Source organism: Bactrocera neohumeralis, chromosome 4 (assembly GCF_024586455.1).
Source record: "Bactrocera neohumeralis isolate Rockhampton chromosome 4, APGP_CSIRO_Bneo_wtdbg2-racon-allhic-juicebox.fasta_v2, whole genome shotgun sequence".
In the NCBI taxonomy this organism is placed as follows: domain Eukaryota; kingdom Metazoa; phylum Arthropoda; class Insecta; order Diptera; family Tephritidae; genus Bactrocera; species Bactrocera neohumeralis.
Genome location: NC_065921.1, coordinates 67,393,818 through 67,419,906, shown reverse-complemented (window position 1 = coordinate 67,419,906; position 26,089 = coordinate 67,393,818). Strand labels below are relative to the sequence as shown.

Below are 26,089 nucleotides of genomic sequence, written 5' to 3'. Positions count from 1 at the left end.
GCCAAATATTGAGAAGAAAGTTTTTCTTCTAGAAAATTCTTTAATTCTTTAATTTTCTTATTTTTTATTATGTTTTGCTTTTATTTCATAAATTTTTTTAATATATTTGATAAAATGCGCTTTTCTCAATGAGCTTTAAGCTCTCTTAATACACAATGTAACAGTTGGTAACACTTTAACTACGAATGTCCCTTTACGCTAAACAAATCTTGAAACAATGCGTTCCTTGCAGCTTTAAGCTCCGAATATTAGCCTAAAAACATCTTCATTCTTCGACATAAAAACGAAAATGCATACCATTTAATGACCTCACGATTTATTAAAAGCCCTTACTCTCTGCTTAAGTCAACGAATTCTGGCAGAATATGTGAAAAAAGCTTGCTAATGATACCGTTATTCTCACATGTACTTATGTGCACTTGTGCTCACAACATTTCCCACACTAAAATATTCACAAAGTGACTTTAAAAGCAATTTGCTACTTTTCTCCAGCCCGTTTTTGCTCCAAAATGAAAACAAGCTTGACGCATAAGACACTCTTGCAACACATAACAGCAAGTAAACTTCTCACATCATCGGCAGGCTCCAAGCAAGTCACAGTTTATTCAGAATGCGTCACTGAGAATGTGACAAAAATCTGTAAGAAAAGTCAAGTGACTTTAAAAGTTCCAAGTGGCAAAGTTATTAAACTCTCATTAGCGTGCAACACAAGGCGCTATTGTTATGTCATAGCTTACAAAGTAGTGAGCGTGGCATGATAATGTAAATTGAATAGGTGGTTTTTGTAGGTGTCAATAAGCAACAAAAATAACAATTGAAGGAGTGTTATCAAGTATCAGAAAACTGATATAGTATATAAAATGGCTGCTAAACTACTGTAAAGTCAGACTAATATCTGGATTATGGCCAAATCAGCGAAAGAAGGGTTCAGTTATCACAGTTGATTTTGCTTAAAAAGCTTTAATGCTTTAACAGGAAGTGACACATTATCGCAAATTCAAGACTAAATTCAGAACGCTTTCTATGTTTTTCTCGCAATGTCGATAAGAGGTTTTACTTATTAGAACTCCCAATATAGAATTTGCAATTCAAATCTCTGTTTTCTTTAGACTTTTCTTAATAGGTCAATTGAAAACTGTCGGCTACCATATTACACCAAATTTTTTAGCGAAATTTCGTTTTTTATTTAACACACTTAGTTGCCTTCAGGGGAATACATGGATTGTAGCCTTCCTCTAACTTTTCGATACCATTTTTGTAGTATGATTTGTTCTTTGCTTCAAAATAGGCCCCGTTTCCGATATCACTTCTTCATTCGACGAAACTTTCTTCCCAGCGAGCATTCTTTCGAGTTATGCGAACAAAAAATAATCACTAGATAGAGACTACGGTGGATGTGGAAGAAATATAAAACACAATTCATGGATTTTCGCCTTAGTTTTTACGGTGCAGTAACGCATCTCAAAATATAGACACCATAAACCTTGCCAGCAGAATGTTGAATTTTTCCTGCTCACTAAATATATTAGAATAATGAACGAATTTGACTCCACAGTAGCCATATACCGTAAATAGTCTTTTGAAACTTGTTCTTTTGAAACCATATCAAAGTTGAGAACTGCAGCAGGGATTCCCAAACTATTCCTAACAGTTTTTCTGTAGAAGTTATACCAAAAGACTAAGGGTTAGAAGAAAGACTAATAATGGGTGCTGTTTTTAGTAACAGCACGCCATACACAACTCAGCTACAACAAGTTTAACCAAGAGAAACTCAAAACTCGAAGATGGAATACATATTAGTTTTATTTTAAGAGACCAGACCTCTATTATGTAACTCGATTCGAAAAAAAATTTACTTGAATTCGAATTTTTTGTATTTGATAACTCGATTTTCGCATTTCCAATAATTTTCGAAACTGTTGTTAAAGTTCATTTCCGGGATAGGCGCTTGGCACTACACATTTCATGTCTTCAGGTCTTCAGTTGGCTCAAAACCGTTTTTCCAGAGCGATCATTTGAATTTGCTAAATAGCCAGAAGTTACACGGAGCAAAATCAGACGAATACGCTGGTTGCGGCTCGCTATTGGTTGAAAATGTGGTGAAAAACTCACGATCAATCAATGCTTCGCGCAAACGACGCTCAACAATCAAATAGTATATAGATAATCGAAGAAAACCGTCAATATAACCTTGATTTTTGAACGGCTTTGACGTGTTTTTTTCGGCTTCGACTCACCTTTGCTACGATATTGGGCCGATTAATGGTCTGCTTCCAGGTCGTAAGCATAGATTCAAGAATCATAGCCAATAATAATACATTTCATGGTATGCTGGTAGTCGAAAAACACAGACGTTAACGCAATGCTGTTTTTCGAAGAAAATTTAGTGATTTTGGAACTAATCGTGCTTTCATTTGTTTTTAGGCCCCAATGATCTTTGAAAATGGTTTTCACTGATCCTTCCCATATTCCAACAATGCCAGTAAGATCTCTGACGGTTAATCGTGGACTCTTAACCATCAATTGTTTTATTTTATTGACGTGTTTATCATCAGTTGATGTTGATGATCGCCCAGAACGTGGTTCGTCGTCAAAGCGTTCTCGATCCTCTTTGTGTAATTTATACCATTTAAAAACACTTTCTCGCGATAGAAAACTATCACCGAAGACCTTTTCCAAAATTCTGAACATTTCAGTAGCAAAAATTTTATTCCGCACACAATATTTAATGCAACTTCTTTGCTGAGTAATTTCACTCATCGTAAAAGTCACCGAAAGCACTTTAACAATTTCAGAAAGACAAACGTATACTAAACTCTAGTGATTATTTTGTGTGACATTTGGCGTAGATGTTTCTGTCAGTTATACCAACCTAGAAAAAATATTTCCACAACGAAATTTAAATTAAAAAGTCTTACTATTTTATGCCAGCAATAGTAGATCCGAATGTCGAATAGAATATATTCACGAATCGAGATTCAAAATAGGCTCCCAGCTTTTGGGTATAAAAGGGGAATTGTGTACCATCGAAAATGAAGCTTTATTAATGGAAGCTTGTTCATGAGGTTTTTGGTTTATTGCGGTTATTTGCCACTAGCAACAAAGATTTTTATGGAAATATCATTATGAAGTGACGCACAGAGTGGCATTTTTAAAATAACAATAATGAAAAAAAAAACAAATCAAAATAGATTTATGTTATGTAGTTATATACCATATACTATATACAAATAATTAGGATGACAAGACGAGTTGAACTCCGAGTGACTGTCTGGCTGTCCATCCATCAGTACAAGCGATAGCTCGTATAAAAATTGAGATATCTTAATGAGACTTGTTACACGTGTTCCTTGTTAAAAATGTAATTACGAGTTTGTAGATGGGCCCACTGCCACTCCCACGAAACCCCATTAGTCGAAAAATTATATAATACAATAACTAGGGAGTAAAGCAGGATATAAAACTGTGATTCGGTTGAGGGTATTGGAGTAGCAGGAGACACTGCTGTTAAAAAATTTTCAAAAAGTGGCTGTAGCCTTATGTTAGGTTTACTGCATATATCTTGCAAACCATTTCAAAATTAGTCTGAGCCTTCAACTTTCTTCCAAAACTATCATGCAGCGCAATTTGGGTGTCGCAGTTTCCTCTCTGTTCCAAGTCACAACTTGACGCCATTGTCATCAACTAGCGACGAGTAGATGCCGTTTCATTACAATTCCGAACCAAAGTCATTTCATAATCATCCATAAAATACAAGAATGTATAACTTCGTAATCACACCAATTTCGTTTAATTTCTATACCCTTCCACTTGACTGCGCCTTTGCGCTGTTACTCGTGCCGAAATGTCCGCTCCGCTCCACAAAAGTGAACGCCTCGCCAAGCGATTACATGAGTGCCACAAAAACAACTACGATACAACTTTTCGGTAGGCGGATATCCGGCAACAAAGCACACAAACACACTCACACATGTACACGCGCTCACACCAACGCGAAAAGATGGCGTTTTGGCCAGAATTTACAATCCAACAGCGAGCGAATAGTTGAGGAGACAACTTTTGTTGCGCTGATTTCAACTGTTGTTGTTGTCATCTTGTTGTTATTTGATTTTCCATTTGTATTTGTATTTCCCAGCGCATTTGTGCTGTATTTGTTTTTGTTGTACGCTAAACACGCGCCGCATTTACATTTACTTTAATTATAAAAGTTTTTCGGCAGCAATGTAAATATATATATATATAGTATATGCGTGTGCGTGTGTGTGTGACAATAATAATAATAAAGTTTTTAATTAAAAAGCGACAAAACGGTGCAAAGTCGCATAGTGTGTGCGCCAACTAACGGCAACACCTACCAGAAAACGCAGCAAATAACATATTTGTACTTCCAACGCCTAACTGTATGCAACGCTTGTCGCAGAAAGTTTGCTTTCACTTCTACCTTAATGTCTTAACTACTGTTTTCTGTCGTGTTCACGACTACCCGTGTAGTCATTTGAATTTTACATCTTAATACTACTGCCTCAGCCCTTGTTACTTACACACCTACACGGTTTAGTATATATTTACCACTTTCCTTTTGCCTTTCCACAGATACACCTTCATTCGCCATTTCACGCACACCCGGTTTCGGCTATCCGCTGCGCGAAGGCATCGAAGTTTCGCTGAAATGTGATGTTGACTCAAATCCGCCGAGCACGCCGCGTTGGCAGAAGGACGATGGTGACACGCCGGTAAGTAGACTTCGTATTTATGTTTGAAGAATTAAAATAGTTTCTTTATTACAATGGCGCTAAGTTAATAAGTGTTGAAAGAACATTTTTTACAAACTGAAATAACCAAGGTTACAATTATTTTCGGGAAAGGGAACCTGTCGAAAATTGTAAAAAAAATAAGTGGAAACGTTAACTTTGTTTACACCGAAGCTGCATATAACACCATCCACATATCAAAAAGTGTCTATAAAATAACTCGATTTCAGCTAAATGTTGTATCGGTTAGTTTATATGGCAGCTAGATTCTATAGTGGTCCGTTATCGGCGATTACGACAAAGGTGCAGTTTCTTTGAGAGAAATGGACTTGTGCACAATCATTAATATATAGGGTGATCAAAGTAAAGGTACTTACTTAAATGGCCTTTTTTGACAGTTCACGATTGAGTCGTGGCAAGCTGGCATCCTATCTTTGTTCAGTATTATTTGACGTTTGATCATGAAAAGACTTACGCTCGACCTTCCCAAGCGACATCACTTCGCTCTATGTGTTCTTGAAAAGTTCCAAGAAGATCCGACTTTTTCGAGCAATATTTTGTTCTGCGATGAGAACCATTTCTTGCTCAATGGTCATGTAAACAAGCAAAATGGTGAATTTGGAACGAAGATCAGCCTGAAGAGATTCAAGAGCTTCCATTTGATTAAAAAAAATAACGGTTTGTTATGGTTTGTGGGCTGGTGGAATCATCGGTCCATATTTCTGTGAAAATGATGCCCTGAGAACGTAACCATCAATGTCGCGTCATGATAACCGACTATTTAATGCCTGAAATTGAAGCTCGTGATCTCGGCGACATTCGATGACAACAAGACGGCATCACTTCCCACACATCGCATCAATTAATGTATTTGTTGAGCGAACACTTCAGTGAGCAAATAATTTCACATTTTGGGCCTGTCAATTGGCCACCAAGATTCTGTGATACTATCATACGGTTAGACAATTTCTTGTGGGGATATATAAGTCTAAAGTCTATACGGACTATCGCGCTTCGTTTCAGGCCTTTGAGCAAAACGTCACGCGTCTCATTCGCCAGTTACCAACCGAAATGCACAAACGAGTTGTCCAAAATTGGACTCAACGGATGGACCATCTCAGACGTAGCCACGGCCAACATTTGAAAGAGATAATCCGCAAAATAAATGTCTAAGAATGCTCTTTCGAATGATAATAAATATTCTCCATTAAATTTTAAGTCGCTGTAGTTTTTCTTTAAAAATAGAGATCCAAATAGATCACTTTATATATTTTATTAGGTGTTCGGCCTTAAAATTGCAATTGAGGTATATTTTAGAGACCAGTACTGATAAATAGTAGTACTCGAACAGGTAAATCGTTTATGACAAAATATACCACCATATAAGGGTATAAAATTTTTCTTGAAATGAACCAAAATTGAGAATATTAAAACATTTTAAAAAGTAGTAGGTTGTATTTCAATATTTACAATTTTTTAATGAAAGTTTAAACTAAATATTTAACGGTCAAAAGGAATAGTCGTCAGTTATTTTCATTTGACATTTCGTAGTCTTTAGATATTCAATTAGATATTTCTGCGCTGTGTTGAGTTCGGTTTAGTTAAAGCGTTTCAATGAAAGAGAGTAAATTACTTGTCCCATAGCTCGAAGATATGCTCTTTCTGATTTTTTCATTACAAATTAGTATAAAAGGCTTTGAATTCAGGTGAGAAAATTTTGATTATTCCAAACGATTTCTTGTGCTTTCGGCCTTATTTTATATCGATCACAATTTGCTCTGATTTTAGTATGATGTTAAGTTAGTATGAAAGATGTAGAACTTTCAAAAGATCCTCATTTTGCCAATATTTAGAGTTTCCTACTAAAATCGTCTTTTTCAATCTCCTAAGTATAATATTTAGAAACTTTCAGGTTAATCTTTATTTTTCTCTTGTGTTTGAATTCTTCTTAAGTAAATGAAATTTGGCAGTGCCATAAGTTTCTCGATATAAAAATCTTGACCACCGACGCGCTTAATGAGATTAACCGATTTTGTCATACTCCCAGAAGACGAGAACCTCATATCTATAATGTATAGAAATATATATACGTACTTCTTAAATAATAAATATAATATTACTGCGAAATCACTATTCAAATGCAATCTGTTTTACACTTCTTATGGAGTCATATGATAGGTTTATCCTTGACTTGTATACTTGATGCATACCGGCAATGTCAAACGTCTGCACGACGAGATTTTTTGTTGAAGATTTTCTGCCTGTACACTACACCATATCGTCACTTGAAATGTAAAACAACATATTATCAAAAAAAATTGAAATTGTGTAGCAACGACGATTCATTACATCATGTTACATACATATATGAGCAGAAAATGTTCAGCTTCCGCTCTCAGATATAAGCAAAATGTAACCATTTTATAACCAAAACTCAAATTTAGTTTCAAAATGAGTGGTTTCAATTACAATGATTTCCCTTCAATTTATGTAAATTGAAGTTACGTTATTTTGCATTTTAGGTGACGCTTTTACTAAGGAATATTCAAGCAATTAACTATTTCACAATACTCAAACATATTCGGTGATTTTCACCCTTATGTGAAAAAATTCGCAAATTCCAAATAAAAGTAGACATGACTGTCAATAACTGTTAAATATATGTATATATGCCTAACCGTAAACACCATATATCTGTATATTTGCATATACATACATATATACATATGTTCAGACATGATGTACCCAAAATTTTGATAATTTTTCCTACCACCATCTGCCACAACAACATCCACATCTGTGTAACTACATCGTATATAGATACGTTTATGTACCCAAATAAGCAGCTTCAACTACTTCCCATGCCGAAAGACAAATAGTAACTACCACTTTCGACTACAACGCTGGCATCCCTAAGATACACAATTTATCCCTTCATCTTCTCGGGCATTCGCCATCGAATGTACGCACACATACACACACATAGATAAGTTCCACCAACTGTACAAGCAAATACTACAAGTGTTTATACAAAATATGCAAATTTCCTCCCACACACTCACACGCATATGTCTACAGCTATCCACACTTGTGTATATTTATTTGTGATTACATGTGTGGCTACTAAGCCCCTCTTCCTTCGCAACGGCTCTGCTAGTTTTAGTACTTTGCGGTAAAGTTAAATAACATGGATTTTTTTTTAACAAAGAGCGAACCCAAAATTCAGCCGCCAGTCGCATATAAACAATTCCTGATTTCAGCGACAAATTTGCTTTTCCACTTTTGTCATTGTGTTTGTAGTCAGTTGGATTTGTTTGTTTGTGGGCTGTCTGTTATCTTAGCTTCTATTTATATTTTAGTTTTTGCTAGTTGAAACAGTTATTTTAGTTTTTAAGTGTATTTGTGTAGGAGTTTGGAGAGTTTTTCAAATAATTTTGTAGTTTTAAGTCAACTTAAAATATAATTTAAGTGGCGAGTGCGTGGGTTGAGGTATGATATGAGAACAGCATTAATCAGTGGTAATTCTATTATGAGTAAAAAGTGCAGTAGAATAGTAGCAGAAGCGGTGGGAGCTCAGTAAGATATTTTTTTGACCAATATTGAATTTTATTGTTAGTTGGCAAATAAAAAAAGTACAGAATATATGAAAAAGTATAATAGTTGATAAGCTACTTTTGAAAATAGTAGTAGTTAAAAAATATTCTTGAAGTTAATTGCAAGAAGGATTTATTTTATTATTTACCATATTGTAACGACACACTTGTTTTAAAAAAGTAGTAGATAATAAGTTTAAAAACGTAGTATTATAATATATTAAATTACATTTCAACTCGATAAATACAATTAAAAGTCAAGTAAAAGATTAAAAGAATAATAATATAATACTAATTTTGAAAATAGTAGTAGATATGTAAAATTTTATTATCCATGTGGAAAGTAATAATAGAGAAATATTTTTTTACACATATTACTTATTTTGATTTCGGAAAAAGTAAATATAAAAATGGAATAAAAACTTATCTAACTTTATTTTTGGCACGCGGAATTTGAAAAAAAGTAGTACATAAATATTTTTAAAATTGGAGTACATATAGCGAATAGTAGCATAAGACATAAAACTTTTAAAATGCGAATGTGTTCCGAAAGTAGTAGTCTAAATAGTAGTGTCAATGTCGGTTTAAAACAAAATAACAATGAATCTCATTTACAATCGTAGACAACTGCAGTAAAAGGAGTATACATACATACATATATGTACATATGTATGTACACATATACAATTTAAAAATCAATTGATTCCCTTATTTTATATACTATTTTAGCTGGTAAAAGAGAAAAAACTAAAGAAAGCTTCAATAGTAGTAAAAAAGTATTAGATTTTTTTAAGGTTTTTTTGATAATTGCAGTAAAAAAGAGCATTTGTAGAAGAGAACAAGCTAAAGAAATATTTTTGTGAATAGTAGTAGAAAAAGTATTAGAATTTTTTTACAAGTAGTTTTTTTGAGAATTGCACTAAAAATTAGTATGCATATGCAAAAGAGAAAATACCAAAACAGCTTTTTGAATAGTAGTAGAAAAAGTAGTATTTTTTTAGCAGAATTTTTTTTGAAGTTTGTTCAGTTGATGTCAAAAGAAAAGTTAAATAAAGCATTTATAAAAACAGTAGTAAAAAAGGTAGTAGAAATTTTTGTTCTTATATGAACTAAGTAGTCGCGTGAATAGTATAGAAGTGAATTATTTGATTAAAAGCAATTTACCTACATTGTTATTAATTTTTAAATTTTGGTATATACTACTTTATGTAGTCTGAACGTACAATGTGTGTTTAGTAACATTTTGGAATTAACATATAAAATTCGCATTTCTTCTGCTGAATGTTTTCTAATTTGATTTTTTGGCCAATGAACCTGCAAATGAAACTCAATTATTTGATGAAAGATCTTATGAAAATAGTAGTAGAATATGTAGTTTACTACTAATACTTATATGTGCAATGATTATTTTAATTCATATGTATATAACTTAATGTAAAAAGAAAAGTTAAGGATGTATTTTTTGAAAATAGTAGTGGAAAAGGTAGTAGAAATTTTTAAGTTTATTTTTGCAAAAATTAAGTATACGAGCGTACATTGTTGCATATTATGGAAATATTTGATTAAAAGACTTATTATGTACATTTTTTATTCATCTTTAAATACCAAACATTTATATACATATGTACATATGTACATACATACATAAATAATACATATATGTACATATACCTAAAGTGGACACGTATTTACTATATTATACAAAAATTTACATTTCTTCTGCTGAGTGCTTTCTGTTTCTATTTTTTTGACCAACGAACATGCAAATGAAACTAATTTTTTGTCTCTACACTCTACATATTTTCAGGTTCCACAAACTGGCGATGGTTTCCTGAACTTCACATCGATACGTCACGAACACTCCGGCTGGTATAAATGCACGTCACGACATTTGAACTTTCAATACTCATCGATTGGCTATTATTTGAGTGTGCGATGTAAGTAGAAGAAGAAATGTATTTTTTACAATGAAAAAATGTTGTTACACGTATGTGTGTGTGGGGCATTGAAGGGCATATTAGGCAGCGCTACTGAGTGTGTATGTATGAGTCTACTTTTATAACGAAAATTTACTTTTTTCTAAAGCGAATGGCAGTAAATACAAATAAGGGTAGTAAAGTAAATATTTACGCACATTTCCTTACATATTTTGATACACACATACATATGTACATATGTATGATAATATACACACAAAAGCATATACATCTGAAAAAATGCTGTTATGTTGGCAAAAGCTGGTAGACATATAAGAAAGTGCTGCTCTCACTCAACTTGTCCCCACACATTAGACGCTCCCGCTCCTCCTCCTACGCCTTAACGACATTATAAATATTCGATTTTTACTACAACAAAATGGTTTCAAATATTCATTTTCGAAAATGGCTTTTAACAAATATTCCCTTCTAAGCCGACTCAACGCACACCCTTCGAACGGAAAAGTATCCATATATATATATATGCATATATATACATATCTACATATATATATATGTATATATTATGCATGCTTAAGTCCTTCACTATGCAGAGTACTTCACACACACACACATGTAAATAATCGCACAGTTATAAACAAATTAGCGCAAATGCGTGAAATTGCCTATGCAAAATTCGCCAAATAGCGAAATGGCAAGAAATTGACAAAAATTGTGCTTAAGTAGTTAGGCAACAACAACAACAATGCATGACAAATGTATGTTGATGCATAAAAAAATCAACCCCACCAAGCCGAGCACTTAGATAACGTTGAAATTACGTAAACGATCAGAAGATATGTAAGGAAGTGCTCAGCGGGAGTGTGTGAGTGTGTGGGTGCAGGCGAACACAAGGACAGTGGGGTGGGAAAAGCACTGTGCGCTTAAACGTAGGTTTGATGACAGCAGCAGTTTTAAAGCACACAAACTGCCTCACGTGGCAAAATTGTTGACAATGAACCAAAAATGTAGCATACTTTACGGCTGCCAACAGTCGCATCGCTGGTGTTGGCATTTTTTTTATCAATTTAATTTTTTTTGCGTGCAATTTTACAACTTCGTTTTGCGAGCCATCTTGTAGGCAACATATTGCGCTTATTGCCATCGACAACACTTTTTATGGCGCCGTCAAATCAATGCTTGCGCTAATAGCGGTAAATGGCAAATCGACAGCGCGAATGTGTTGCCAAAATATGAGCATAAAAACAAAATGTAGGCGTCAAAACTTAAAGTGGGCGAATTTTTGAGGTCGCTTCCGTTTGCTGATGCTACATTCTCCTTGGGCCGTTAAGGCTGTGGTAGTAAGAGATCAAATTATTTTTGTTCACTCTTTTGAGGAAATATTTGCTCGAAATTTTGTGCAGAATTGATATTTAATGTCTGAGCGATTCGAAGCTGTTTCAAATATGAAATTAATACTTTAGTGATGCTTGTTTTTTTATAGAGTTGCCAAGTTTTATATATAATAGTCAAAAAATATTACTTCTTAACTAAACATTAAAGTTAAAAAAAAATGAAATATGGACTTTTATAATAAATATTTTTTATGTATTCTTTAAACTTCCTTTATGTATTATAACACATACGAATCTCTTTACACAAAAAAAACTTTGGTAAACACTTAGTATATTCTCAACATTACTGAATTCAAAACTCCGGCAATACCTTTAATAATAATTTTTTTGTAAAAATTCTTAACTAACTTCGTTTTGTACTCATATTACATTATTTCGTTTTGTTTTTAATAAGATTGAAAATTTTTAAACATGTGGCAACATTTCTCAAAAATATTTTTTAACTCAAACCCTCTTAAACAACAATTTTTTGACAGTAGATTGTAATAATTCATAAATTTTAAGGAAAAATTGCTAAAAAACATATTTAAGAGTTGCCATCTTTTCAAAATTTATTTCAACAATTTCTCAAAAATAACTTTGAACACAAACCCACGTAAACAATTAGTTTTTGACAGTAAATTGTAATAATTCATAAATTTTAATGAAAAGCTGTTAAAAATTGTTTAAAGTTGCCACTATTTTCAAAATTTATTTCAACTAAAAATAATTTTAAACATATTATTTTAACACTCATATTTTAGTAGCTCGTTTATATAATAATTAGTTTAAAAAACGTATGTCAAAGTGTTGCCACATCTATAAAAAATATTTCATGTTCATTTAAGTTCTATATTTTTTCGTTATTATTATCATTTTCACAAAATTCAAATCGTGAACAACCCTACTGAAAATATTTACATATTTCCTAGTGCCTTTAGCTTTCTTCTTTCTTTTTCTTATCAGAAATCATCAATTTATGCATAGTACAGTGATTATTTTTTACTTAATTCAAATACAACACTTTATATAAATAAGTATTTTATGAGACTTCAAAATTGTTGTTAATTACGTAAGCTATTAAAAAGTTTTATTTAATTATATAGAAAACTTTTCATAATTTGAGCTGCCCTTTTGAGTTGTAGTATTTCAACTAGAATGCAATTGTCATGAAGAAGAGCTTAACTCAAAATACATTTCAGAATTCACTTTTTGTTTGAAGTAAAGTTTTAAAATATATTATTTCAAAGTAAATTTACCTCATTGAAATATTATTTTTGAAAATAAATTTTAAAATTTTTATTTACACTTCTATTTTCTGCACATGAGATTAACAAAGTATTGACAATTTATCAAGATTTTTATCAAGTATTTTTTTGACATGACAATTCATTAAGAGGAGAGCTTGTTTCTTATGAAATAAAGTACACGATTCTTGATAAATTGCCAATTTTGACAAATCAGCACGATTCTTGATAAATTGTCAATTTTGACAAATCAGCACGATGTGGAATCTACACAACAAATCTGAAGGAAAAACTTGCAACTGATTTGCTAAGAGGTCTGTGGTATATTTAAGGGGTCCTGATTACGAATTTGAGTTCAAAACTTTCCATAACGTAGAGCTATTTTTGTAATTTTTTTAAATGGTAGAGGTCTTACCCCTACACCCCTTAACTACAATACAACGAATCATATATGTTTATATATAATATAAATAGGAAATTTTTACTATCATTTTCGGTTTGGCAACCCAACATTAGCGAGAATCAGCCGCAAATAGACAAAAAAGTACTCTAAAATTGTAATTACAATTCCCCAGCTTGTCTCAAATTTTGTATTTCTATCCAAATTTCGTGTGCGGAATAGTTGCGAGTATTGGCAAAGGCTTAAGGTGATACAGTTTTATCAAAACCACAAGCCTACGAGTGGTAGAAAGCCTTCAAAGATTCGACCTCTTCAACTGATGAATATATTAAAAAAGTGGAGGATATGGTGTTTGAAAACATCTATCGCGAGGCCGCTCAAATGATTTGGTGAATATTTTGTTTATGAAATGCGTTCTTACTCGACTCGTTCAGATATAACTGAATTTTCTTCGAAAAGAGTACCGAAGCAGGCCTCTTTGGACATGCTTGACCCGATTTCGATCCCAAATTCATGGAGAACATTATAACTGCCGATGAGAAATGGGTGTATGAGTCTAACATGCCAAACAAGTCAACAATCAGTGGAATGGAGGGTAAAAACGAGCCAACACCAAACAAAAAAAAAAAAAATACGCGAAAGCCGCTCCAAAAACAAGGGTGTGCTCATTAATTTTTACGATATTTTTAATCTGTTTAATTTGGTTCATCACGAACTTATTCTAGAGGGACATATGTTCAATAAGGATTTGGCCATAATGAGGCGTTTGAGGCCGAAATTGTGGGAGAACAATTAATGGATTTTACAAGATGATAATTCTCCATCGCATCGAGCCACGATTGTGACCGAATTTAAAACCAAAAACTCAATGAGTACCATCGATCAACCACCCTATGCTTTAGATTTGACTCCGTGAGATTTTTTTTTGTTCGCCAAACTGAAATTGCCGCTCCGTGAAACCCGTGTTTAGTCGATCGAAGAGATAGAACTTAATTCGCTGAAGATCATTCCAAAAAGTGCTTATGAAAAGTGTTTAGAGGACTGGAAAAATCGGTGACATAAGTGCATTACATCTAGTGGGAAGTAGTTTGAAAACAACAAAATAAATTTTGATGAATAAAATATTTTATGTATTTTGACAAATTACACTAGAAATACTTTTCTATAATAGACATGAGAACCCTATTATATCGACTAAAACATTAAATTTTTAATTTTAATTTAAATATAAAATAATTAAAAATAAATTTTTTTTAAATATCCGAAAAATTATTAAATTAGTTATTATACTTATTAGTTATGTAATTATTTAAATTAATTTATTAATTAGTTTGAATACATAATCGTTTTGATTTTTCAAAAGCTCGTTTTTCATAAATTCTTTATTATAATTAAAAGTATTTTCTTAGTAAATATTATGTAATGATTACTATTGCTAATAATTTTCCTTATGTTTTACCCGCAAGCATTTAAATTTATTCCGACTTTTGCTGTGCTATATGTTTCTGCGGCCAAAAGTACAGTTTAATGCCAAAATTAACATTCCCAGCTGCATACTCAGCATGCATTTCATTATCATTAAATACCGTTCAGCGAAAAGGCGAGCACAGAAATTATAATCAATTAAATTCCGCAACAAAATGAAATTCTCAGCAGCAATTTTGTTCGCTGGAGAATAGCAGAAATTCTAAAAATCCCCTGCCCACCCGCTGCGGTTCCAGCTCAGTGACCTAATCCAAAACGCAATTATCCATGGCTAAAATCACGATACGAAAACAAGCATTGTGCATAACAGCCGTTGGTTTGTGCAGGCCATCCACGCCGATTGCCATGCTTGATTTGCAAAGCAAAAACTTTTCCAACTTTCAAAATTTTCGGCGGCAATAACTTTTTCTTCTGCCCAATCATCCACTCAGTAGAAATCGACAAGCAATCAAAACGAAACAAACGCTTACATATGTATGTGTGCGTGTTGATGGTCACATGTGTGTGTATGTGTGCACCTTTCAATTTTTAATACTTATGTTCTATCAAGTTGTTTTCCATTCATGTAGCTATCAGGCAGCTATTTGTTAGACAAACGCTTGTAGCTTGTCAAAAATTTCAAATTAAAATCAAATCCCAATTTATCAGATTAGATTGGAGTACCGTTAACGGTCCGCTGCTGTTGTTTTTTTTATTGTTTTTGTTGAGTTTTTTCTTTTATTTGCTTTCTTAAACTTTTTGCTTCGCACCACAGTTAGCAAGTGCCCACAAACACATACACACCCTTACTCGCTAACATACACACTTATACAAGCGCTTTCCGCCTGCCCACTAATCGCTGTGAAGAGCACAATTGTTGATTTAACTTAACTTCTACTTGCTCGCTCATCAACAATTTGTTTTTCTGCTTATTGCTTTGAAAAGTTTCCGAAATTCCTTGACTGCGGGCAAGCGCCGGCTCCCCAGCCGCTCCCTGTCAGTTTGCTATCTTCCAGACATTGACGTGCCGTGGATGAAATTGTTTTAATTTTGAATTTCAAATTCGATAAAAATAGCACGTGGCATGTTAAAACAACAACAACAACAACAATATTAATATTAACACATAAACTTTTGAGTGGCTTTGTGCTTTTGAAGCGCGGCGCTTATCGCTTGATTTCTTATAGCCGCTCAATTGCTGTGCTTTTTCGTTGCTACTTCGATTTGCTCAAGGATTTGAGTGGCTTACTGAAGTTCACTTGTAGTAGTTTTGAAAAAATTTGCATTGATTGGCTTTGATCTTTTACTGTGGACCAAAATTTCAAGTGCTCGTGGAAGATTCGAAGTTTTTCCCTTTTTTATTTAAGTCTCTACGTATGTATTTATTAACGATATATTTTTTATTTTAACGATATATATTATATTTTATATCTTCCGAAATGATTACTTAATAATAAGACTTTCGTCCACAAAGTGTTTATCATTCTCCTTTCTTTCAAGAAATCTCATTTCTAATTATACGCATTTGTCCAACTTCTAAAATAACCTTACTGTCGATGTCAAGCCAACAGAACTGAATTTCTACTTACATTCCATCATCAGTTATTTATGTATCTCCAGTCATAATTGTTTTTTCCCAGCGGCCTTTCAATATGTTCTTTCCAATAATTGAAATCAGTCTCTATTTCGTCTCTCGGAAAACAAATTATCAAAGAAATTTTAATCCATATGAATTTCTGTGTTTCTAAAGTCAGTTAGCCAATCATCATCCATTATCCATTAGCTCAGATCTCGCACAAAATAAATTATTCTGTTATTTTAGTCGTTATAGCAGTATAAAACATTTCGAAAATAGTTTTTAGGAAAGCTGCTAATATTTCTAGTTACCAAGAACACACTCTCGTTCGAACTGCATAACCTGTGAACAAATCCACTATTATTTCAGTAGCGATCTTTTTATACGTTTTTCAATCCTGGACTCTGGAGCCATGAAAAACAACCCTTTTGAGTTATTTCTGCTTCTCAAGCGAATTAAACATGGGAAATAATTATAAAGGGAAATACCCAGCTAACATTTAATACCCCCCTTCCCCCTCCTTGATGAATGATTACTCTTCTACAAGAACGATAGAAATGAAAATACACCTTGGTGGCGCCATAAACTATAGAATAATCACCTATCTTGAGACCCAGAATTAATAATTGAATAATACACGAAGAGTCGATTCGGCGCCGTTCGCAGCAACTCAGGCTGACGTATGGACCGTCTTGACGCATTTTACGTATTAAATAGAAAAAATACAGCTTGTGAAAGAACTCGCTCGACTTTTCCAAACGACATAGCTTTGCTATATGGGCTTTTCAAAGTTCCAAGAACATCCGACGTTTTCGTACAAAATTTTGTTGAATGATAAGGCCCATTCCCGCCTCAATCATCATCCGTCCATATTTTTTCTAAAATTATGCCGATAAGATGAATGGCGACCGTTATCGCGTCATGATAATCGAATATTTAATACCTGAAATTGAAGCTGGAGATCTTGGCCACATTTAGTTTCATTAAGACGGCGATTGGCCACCACGATCGCGTGATATCACTCCGTTAGATTTTTTTCTGTGGGGATGCGTAAAGTCTAAAATCTATGCGGACGATCCCGCTTCTATTCAGACCTTAGGGCAAAACATCAGGCGTGTCCTTCGCCAGTTACCAGTCGAAATGCTCAAAGGAGTCAGCGAATATTGAACTCAACGGATGCACCATAGCAGTAAACAACATTTGAAGAAGATAATCTTCAAAACATAATTGTCAAAAGATAGTCTTTGGAATAATAATATCAGGTTTCTGCGTTCTTTCTTTAAGGTGTCGGTAGAGTAATCTGGCCTTTTTTTGACATTCTTTTTTTCATAGAAATTTTTATTTTACAATAGAAATTTTTTCACATATCGTGAGGTATATCGCCGAGTGTATTAACAAATTTTTTCGGAATGTTTTGATGACATCTGTCGGAGAAATGGCTGGTTGAATGAGATGCATTTTTGTACTGGCGGACACGATTTCTCATGCTTGGATCATCTAAAGCAGAAAAATAAAATAAAATTAAGCAAATCGGTTGAGTAGTTCGACCGGAATCATGTAACGTCATGTAACGGCATTGATGATTTAGCTCGTAAAATATTAACAGTTTTCTCCATTTGGATTACCTACGATACGGTTAGGAATTAGGTTTTCTGGCTGTATTACTAAGTTAACGATAGTAAAGTGCCTTGGTAGTACCCAGTCAATACGAGAGATAGCACAAGCTATTTGTGTTTCAAACATCCTATAAATTATTACACTTGTCAGCATTTCTTCACTCTCAAACAGTGAGCACTTAAATCTCCTCCTTCATTCTTTTTGAATAATTCAATACCAAATCCAATAAGACACAGCAAAATGCTTAAACAAATTGATTTATGTCTTCGGCATGTTATTCTTACTGCTGGCTTATCGCTCAGTTCGCTGCACCTTTTGTTCTACTTGTATGAGGCATTCTCTAATATTTTTTCGAAGGTTCTTTTCTTTTGTCTTTTTCGTTTGTCAAACCACATTAAAGCATTTAGTGTGATTTTATTTTTTGTTGTTTTTTTTTGTATATTTATTGAATCTTTTGTGCAGACAATTAGATTTGCTTGGCCAGAAATATAAGGGTGACTATAAAATATACTTAAGTATAAATTAATTTTAGTTAGAATTTTTAAAATATTTTTTTTTATAAAAAGGAATTTCAGAAATGAGCAGTGAATTTCTGTGAACTTGCTATTCAACTTATATTTACTTGAAATAATATTTTCAACATAAGTATATACATAAGTTTGTATATATATTTATGCAACTATGTTCATATAAAATATCTTTCGTCAGTCTGCTGCTCTTTTCTCCCCAACTTTTTTCATTTCCTTCCTTAATCTTCCTATTTCTTGTAATTTCAGTTATATTTGCTTTCTTCATATTCCTCCTTCTTGTCACTAACTACATTGAGTTTCATCTGTTGACGTCTATCAATCATGGATAATGACTCGTTTTAGATATCAAAACCTCTTTCCACAGGAAAAAACTATAATAAACGACATCTGATAGCCTCACCCCGCCATTCTCGTTGCAAAAATATTTCTTTGTACTCCGTGTCTCTGCAATCTTTTTTCACTCCATTTTTTATATTAATAAGGCATTTATTCGTTATGTGGGTCTGTAACTCGGCGCTCACCCTCCCTCTCTGTCGGTTGACGATAATGAGCCACATTAGCGACATTTGTATGACTGATTGGGTGACTATAGAACTCTAGTTGTTCTAGCTTCACTTGACGCAGCGCATAAGCGGTGTAGCAGGCAATGTCTCACATTCCGCGCGTTCCTCTCGCAACCCCCAAAACGCACTTTGCTCTAGCTTATCGGTTTGGATGGCTGTTTGTCACTTACATTTCTTGCTTTTATCACTCTGTTACTGCTTTCTGTCATTTTTTTGTTTGTTAGCATGGCTTCCTCGTCCTTCACTCATTTGCGACAGCGAGCACATACAATTGATATAAATCAATGGCACTTGTGGTGCAACATTTTGTCAAGTCGTTATGCCAAAAATGATACTTTTCTCTAATTCACTTCACGTGTTTGTTACTCCGCTTTGTCAGCGAAATTTTCCATCGAATATTAAGTAATTTTCTTAGTTTACGTTTATTGTGTCTCACATAATGTCGGCTCTTGCGATGGCGTTGTTAATGATGCTTCTTCTTTTAATGAGAGCAACATGTTGCAAATAAATGACTGATTATTTTAGTGATTTGTTGCAAACATTTGTTTTCTAAAACCTCTTTTTGTTTTGTTGGTATTTCTTAATATGTTAGATAAGTTCTCAGGTTTGCTGTATAACTGTCTGTATCTCCTTGATCACTTGAGAACTGCGTTAAGCAGCATTTACTTTTCCAAAAACTTTCAAATGTCCAGAACGAGATCCCTAAGAACCATAAATAAGTTTCAATTGAGCAAAAATCTGCTTTCCTTAAAAACAGCTGCTCCGAAAAGTTGTCAACTAAGTCGTTTTCACTTGGAACTAAAATCGACAAAACATAACTTTGTAAATAAAAGGAAATTCTTAGTTTGATATATTTAAAAGCTATAGTAGCTTGAAATCTTCGATAATTCACCACCACCAGGAGAAGAAAGCCTTATTTATATCTTTCTAAAACTTCTATTCATTCGCTTCACTTTTCCTAATCATTTTCGTATAATCTTGTACTGATACCGCATTTCTTATTTGGTAATGCACAATGGCAAAACGAAGGCAAGACAAAATATCTCCTGTCATTCAACGAACAGTCGACACGATTTGGCTCCCACGTTAATGTAAATAGTCATAACTTCGAAGTCGTAAATAATTTCGTCTGTCTTGGAAAAAGTATTAACACCATAGGTGCTCCTTCAGACTGAGTAAACAATTGAGAAGTAAACCAAGCTCTATAAGTCACTCATCATTCCCCAACATTTGATGATTCGCCATTACGAATTTTCGAGTGAAAGGTTCTGCGGAAGATTTATCGTCTTTTGCGCATTAGCAAAGGCGAGTATCGCATTCGATGGAACGATGAGCTATACGAGATATACGACAACATTGACATGATTCACCGAATTAAGAGACAGCGGCTACGTTGGGTAGGACATGTCGTCTTGAAGGATGAAAACGCTCCAGCTCTAAGATTATTCGGCGTAGCACCCGTCTGGAGAAGAAGAAGAATAGAAAGTCTTTCACTCCATTGGAAATACAAGGTGGAGAAGGATCTGGCTACACTTGGAATCTACAATTGCCACCAAGCAGCGAAAAGAAAGAACGACGGACGCACTTTTTAAACTCGGCTATATCAGCGTAAGCGGTGTCTACGCCAATAAAGAAGAAGAAGAAGAAGATACATTAATTTTCACTACCAGACGAATGGTTACTTCACCCACTTACAAATGTCAGAAATTTCATCACTTTGGTAAATTTTGCCGAACCACTACAAAACCACTTATTTTTAAAAAGCAATTCATTTAAAAAAAAAATTGTAAAAACCGTAAAAATCATTGCCTTCGGTTGCAAAAATACATAAGTTTATTAGAGACTGATATAGTATATATATATTCTGATACTTTATATAGTCCCTTGAACTGCGATATACAAGTTGAGTTTTTGATAAGGCTGCTCAGAAGCAGAGGAGGTCTTTCAGCGTCTCTTTCATGCCTACTTCCCTGCGCTATATTCTTGTATCATCGGTACTTATCCCCATACGGCTCTAATATAATACTAGTAAGTTGTGACTTGTCATTAGATATAAAACGTCAAGTATTTCTTTCGAGATCTTCCGTTGCGCATGACCTTGGCGATACTGCATGCCCCTAAAACGTTCCGTATTACCCTAATCCGTCTGTCTGCTCTTTTTTAAATTTCATTATTTATCGGTTAGCGGGTTTCATTTTTTATGGCAATTCTTGGCAATCTCATCAGCTATTTAGTTTCCCAGAAGCCAGCATATTTTCAGCCGCCTTCCGGTAGCCACTATATCTATTGCTTTCTTGCTTCTAAAAACATTCTCTGATGCAATCAAGTTATTGCTTTGGTTGACACTTGGCTATCGAGATAAATATTTATATTCTTTGTGACGTCTCCTGCGTTATTAGCTATCTCAGCAGCTCTCCTGACTTCGAGTAATTCAGTATGGGGGATGCTGGAGAGTTGCGGTAGTTTATAAGATCGCCTGAGAACTAGCTTCATGCAATAGATCCCTGCGCTCACTCCACCAGCCATGTTTGACCTATCCGTGAAGATATTAAAAGTTTCGCGTGTGGGTAGCGTGTCCTTATACCAACCAATATCCTTTATTGTAACTTGATATCTCTCTCTTGGATAAGGGTATGTGGTCTACTTTATCCACCCCTACTTACTGAGCTATACCCTTCTCCATGACAACAATAAAAATATCTATAAAACCACACACTAATAAACAGTTATCATAAAAAAACAATAAATACAAATATGTATTCAAGCACATTTTAACGGTATTTTGGCGCTGCAGCTGACAGTAATGGGTCCAGCGCACAAAACAAGGCTGACAAAAAACAACAAACCGACAAACCAACTGGGGTAAATGTAATGCTGGGCCATAAAGCGACAGCGCTTGACAGCAACGCCGATAAGCGCCGAAAAGAGCGTATAAAAACTAACAACATGAGACAGCAATATAAATTGGCAAGCGATGAGCGGCAATAAATGTTATCATAAGCGCGAGTGTGTAAGTGTAATACATGTAATTTTGTATGTGTGCATTTACCGTTACTGTAAATGTATGTTAGTGCGTCCAACTTTCGCTTGTTCGAGCTTAAAGCCCAACTACCACGCCGTTTGCTTGTAGCGCGGCATTAAATGATAAGGAAATACATTAAGTTTAAGCGCAAACCCTTTCACTCACACACACTCACACACACATGCATACATGTCACACATGAAGTGCGATTAAATTTGATTGCGAGTTAAAGCGATATTGTTTGCCTTAATAATAACGGAGCTTTTACAGCATTGTTATGCTGCCCGCGCCGAAGTTCGGGCTACACGGCGTATGAGTGATTTTTACAAGTTTTCGTTTGCCTGTGAAGTGGCTGAGCTTTAGCTGCGCTACATGTTTGCTGTGTAAACGTGAATTGCCAGCATTTATGGAAATCTATTAAATGCGCCACTGTCATCGTTATCTTTAATATGGAAACGGAATTTATGACCAATAATCGAAGTTTGGTTGGGATTTAGTTTTACGCGTGAAAACTTTGTTTATGCCCAAGCAAGCGTGGTTATGAGCAGTGATAATGTTGCTAATGGCAAAACATTGCTATTATGACAGCAGTAATGAAGGGGACAAATTGTGAATGAAAGGAGATTTGGAAGAAGTTGAGAAGGAGGAGGAAATTGTGTCAAAATTATTATTAGAAAGGAACGCAAAAAAATGTTGTTGCATTACTGTCATGAATTGATTTTGTTTACATTAAATCTAGTTTCGACGAACAATACAAAATATAGTTCATATATAGAATGAAATATGCCATATACATTTCTCTTGGCGCTAAGTGGCGTCACTGTAGCAGTTCTCTAAGGCTAAGTATTATAATTTTGCACAAAAGTGGAGAACTATAATTGAAAGTAGAAGCTATAGAGAACGGTTAAGGTGTTCGTGAAGTTTGAATTGCAAATAAATTATTATTAATTTCTTAGAACTTCCGTTATACTTAAAATTGATAACTGTAAAATTCAGGGAGAATTTTTGTCATCAATAAATTACGTTAAAGTAACAAGGCTGGTAATTCTGTTGGGAAATTTCTTAAGAATTCAAAATCCAAGCAATATTTCTGCTAAATTTTAGTTGTTAAAACGGTAAAACAGTATATACACCTTCATTGAAATTAATTTATTTTCAAGCGCTTTTTTATTGAAAAGAACTACGTTCGCATTACTTCAGGGCAAGGTTTTCAAGATGAAGGACTCTCTTACACAAAACCCATTAGGATAGGAACAAGTAAGTATTCCCCTAACGTCGTTCGTTCAGGGGCTGGTTTTATAGGCCTCGTGTGAGTTCAGCATTGATCAAGCTTCTAGCTCGAACCGGACGTCAAAAGGTTCATGGATCCACTTCGTCGCAATGGTAGGTGTCCTAACTAGACACTGTCCCGTTGGCACGCTGTGAGGCTAAAAACTTTGAAGAACGCAATTTACTCGTATCAACATTGCAATAAGGAATATGAGGTGGTGACATCTAGACTTTTTCTTCTTCACTGTCCTGCTTTCACCAGACTAAGGCTAGAACATCTTGTTTGCCATACTTTCTACGAACCCGATGAATTGGTTGGAGATCTACTCCAATAAGCAGCTCAATAAATTTGTAACTGGCTCTGTGCTCCTTGTAGATATACGAAAGTCTTTTCCATACTTAGAAGTTCTGGGCATCACAACAGACAGAATATCAGCTTTGTACCTAACCTAACCTATCCTTTTTTACTGGATTTTTGGTATACTTATGTTTGACCAATCTTGTTTTAATGTTATGCGTGATTCTTTCAATCGATATCACTCAAAAAATTTATGGTTTGCTTCGTCTAATGGTTCGTCTCCGTAAATACATGCAGGACTTTTCGTGTTTCGCATGTTGTAGTTCATTTTGCCATGTTTTTCACTGCGCCACATCTCTATATTTTTTATCAGTTCGGTTCCTTCTTCCTTTGGGTTCACTTGTCCACCGCAGCGCTCTGAATTTGAGCCCAGTGCGACAGTTTGTTTTGAATTCTTATAGCGAGGTACTTTAGGCTTCCCGTCTTTTGAATATTTTCTGAATGAATTTGCATGTTCATCTCCAGTTTTCTCGTGATTTTCGTAGTAAGCAGGACAGCTCAGCTTTACCGCGGCTAGGCAGCGACCTAGTAAGCCCAACTATGTCTATGTTCTCAGCATAATTTGTGTTAGTTTTCGTCATTTCGCAATAATAAATGCGTTTTCATATCAACTGTTGCGAAGAAGACTATTGGCCTCGAAAAATGTTCCTTCGACTAGCTTTTTCCACGCTACGTGTGACGGCTCCGCTGATGAAACTGCCTAGTCCGAAACCGTGTTGTCGTTTTGAAAGTCCTCGAGCATTGTTTATGGTTTCAATGTTCTTTCTAGCACCTTTCTTATTATACCTAGCATGCACATTTAAACTATTTAAATTTTATTTAATATTTTGAAATTATTATAATTTTGGCAAAAAAACCAAGTATACATTTTTAAATCCGAGAATTGAAATTAAAAAATAAAAATCCAATTTGTGATCCAAATTTTTTTATTAAAACAACAGTCTACTCGGTACATGAAAGCCTTTGCTTTCAATATTTTTATTGTTTGAAGCTGCTAAAAGCAAGCTTCCTTCATGTATGTAAATAAAAACTCTTTCAATATTTTTTTGTCATCCCCGGTTTACAATACTTTTTGTTAGACTTCAAGTTTCACCAAAGCTTTACGGGCAAGTTAGTGTTCTGAAAATTAAAATAATTATTTCGCATTTATTTCTATTAAACTAGTTTGAGTAGTTCCTATTTTAATCAAAACGTCAATAAAATATTATTTTCTCGCTGCATTGAAAATTTTCATTCATTGTCCAAAAAATTATTAATAAATATGATATTTAAGTTGTTTTTGTCCCAAAAATTTGCTGGAATACTCTTTTGTTATCTCTGCTGAAACATGGAATACTTTAAAATGTCACAGCCGTAGCGAAGTTATAAAAAAATATATGCAGCCCCTGTTGGTATGCTCCACTTTTGAGCTTTCTGTCATTAAACCAACACTAACTAACTGATATTCTTGGTGCAATGAATTCAAACATAGAGATATGCTTTTAAGTATTGAATTAAAAATAAGCTCAACACTTCTGCACCCTCATTTGACGCATTTTCATCACATTTCTATATTAATTGCCTTTAATAAATTTTAATTCTTCTGCACATATGCCTTTTCATATTACATCTGCGTATTGTAAAGTTACGTAATCGCTTTTGCTCCAATTTCCACTCACTGATTGCCTCATAATCAGCGCTCGCATTTAATTTTCTCATTTCAGTTGAGAAAAAATTATTAATCTATCCGTTAGGTCATCACGAAAACTAGGTTGCAAGTATTTTTTTGCATTTGCATGTAAAAACAGCTTGCAAAATATTGCTAGAGAGTTAAGAAAGAAATAAGCACAAATAGCGAGTATTAATAATTTCCTTTCGCATATTTCAGCTTTGCCTCGTCTTCTTCATTTCATTGTGCTGAGGACTGTAATCAATGCAAAATTGCATAAGATGCAGTTCAATTGCTGCACAAACACAGCCACACGCACGCTTGCACACACACTAGTATTCTATTTTCCACTATAGGTTCTAAGAATATCAGCGCCGTTAACATTTTACTACACCCACACACACACACACGCATACACTTGCAGCTAGTTGCGGCATTGAATATTGCAATTTCTCGTTTCTTTGCTTGAATTGCCGCTTTGCTTTTGTTGTTTATGCGCAATTATTGTTGTATTTTTGCCATGTCCCTGCCGCTGCCGACATCTTGGCCATATTGTAGATACCTTACCATGCGCTATTGATGAGCAAATAATAAGCAGTGTGCATGAAGCGATGATGAAGACGAGAAAGTATTGAATGAGAAAAGAAAAGAGGTGAGAAAAAATGCAGCAAAACGAAATGAAATGAAATTGTATGAATCAAAAATATTGCAATAATGAAAATTGCTTAGCCGTATTGCGCA

General features: G+C 34.3%; 1 protein-coding gene across 1 annotated transcript in view; it reads left to right on the top strand.

Moving 5' to 3' along the window:
• LOC126757008 (uncharacterized) overlaps nucleotides 1–26,089 on the top strand; it is a 281,474-nt gene that overhangs the window by 192,725 nt on the left and 62,660 nt on the right. Inside the window, exons 8-9 of the mRNA XM_050470556.1 lie at nucleotides 4,594–4,733; nucleotides 10,152–10,281. Of these exons, the coding sequence (XP_050326513.1) occupies nucleotides 4,594–4,733; nucleotides 10,152–10,281 (270 nt within the window). The remainder of the gene's footprint in view (nucleotides 1–4,593; nucleotides 4,734–10,151; nucleotides 10,282–26,089) is intronic.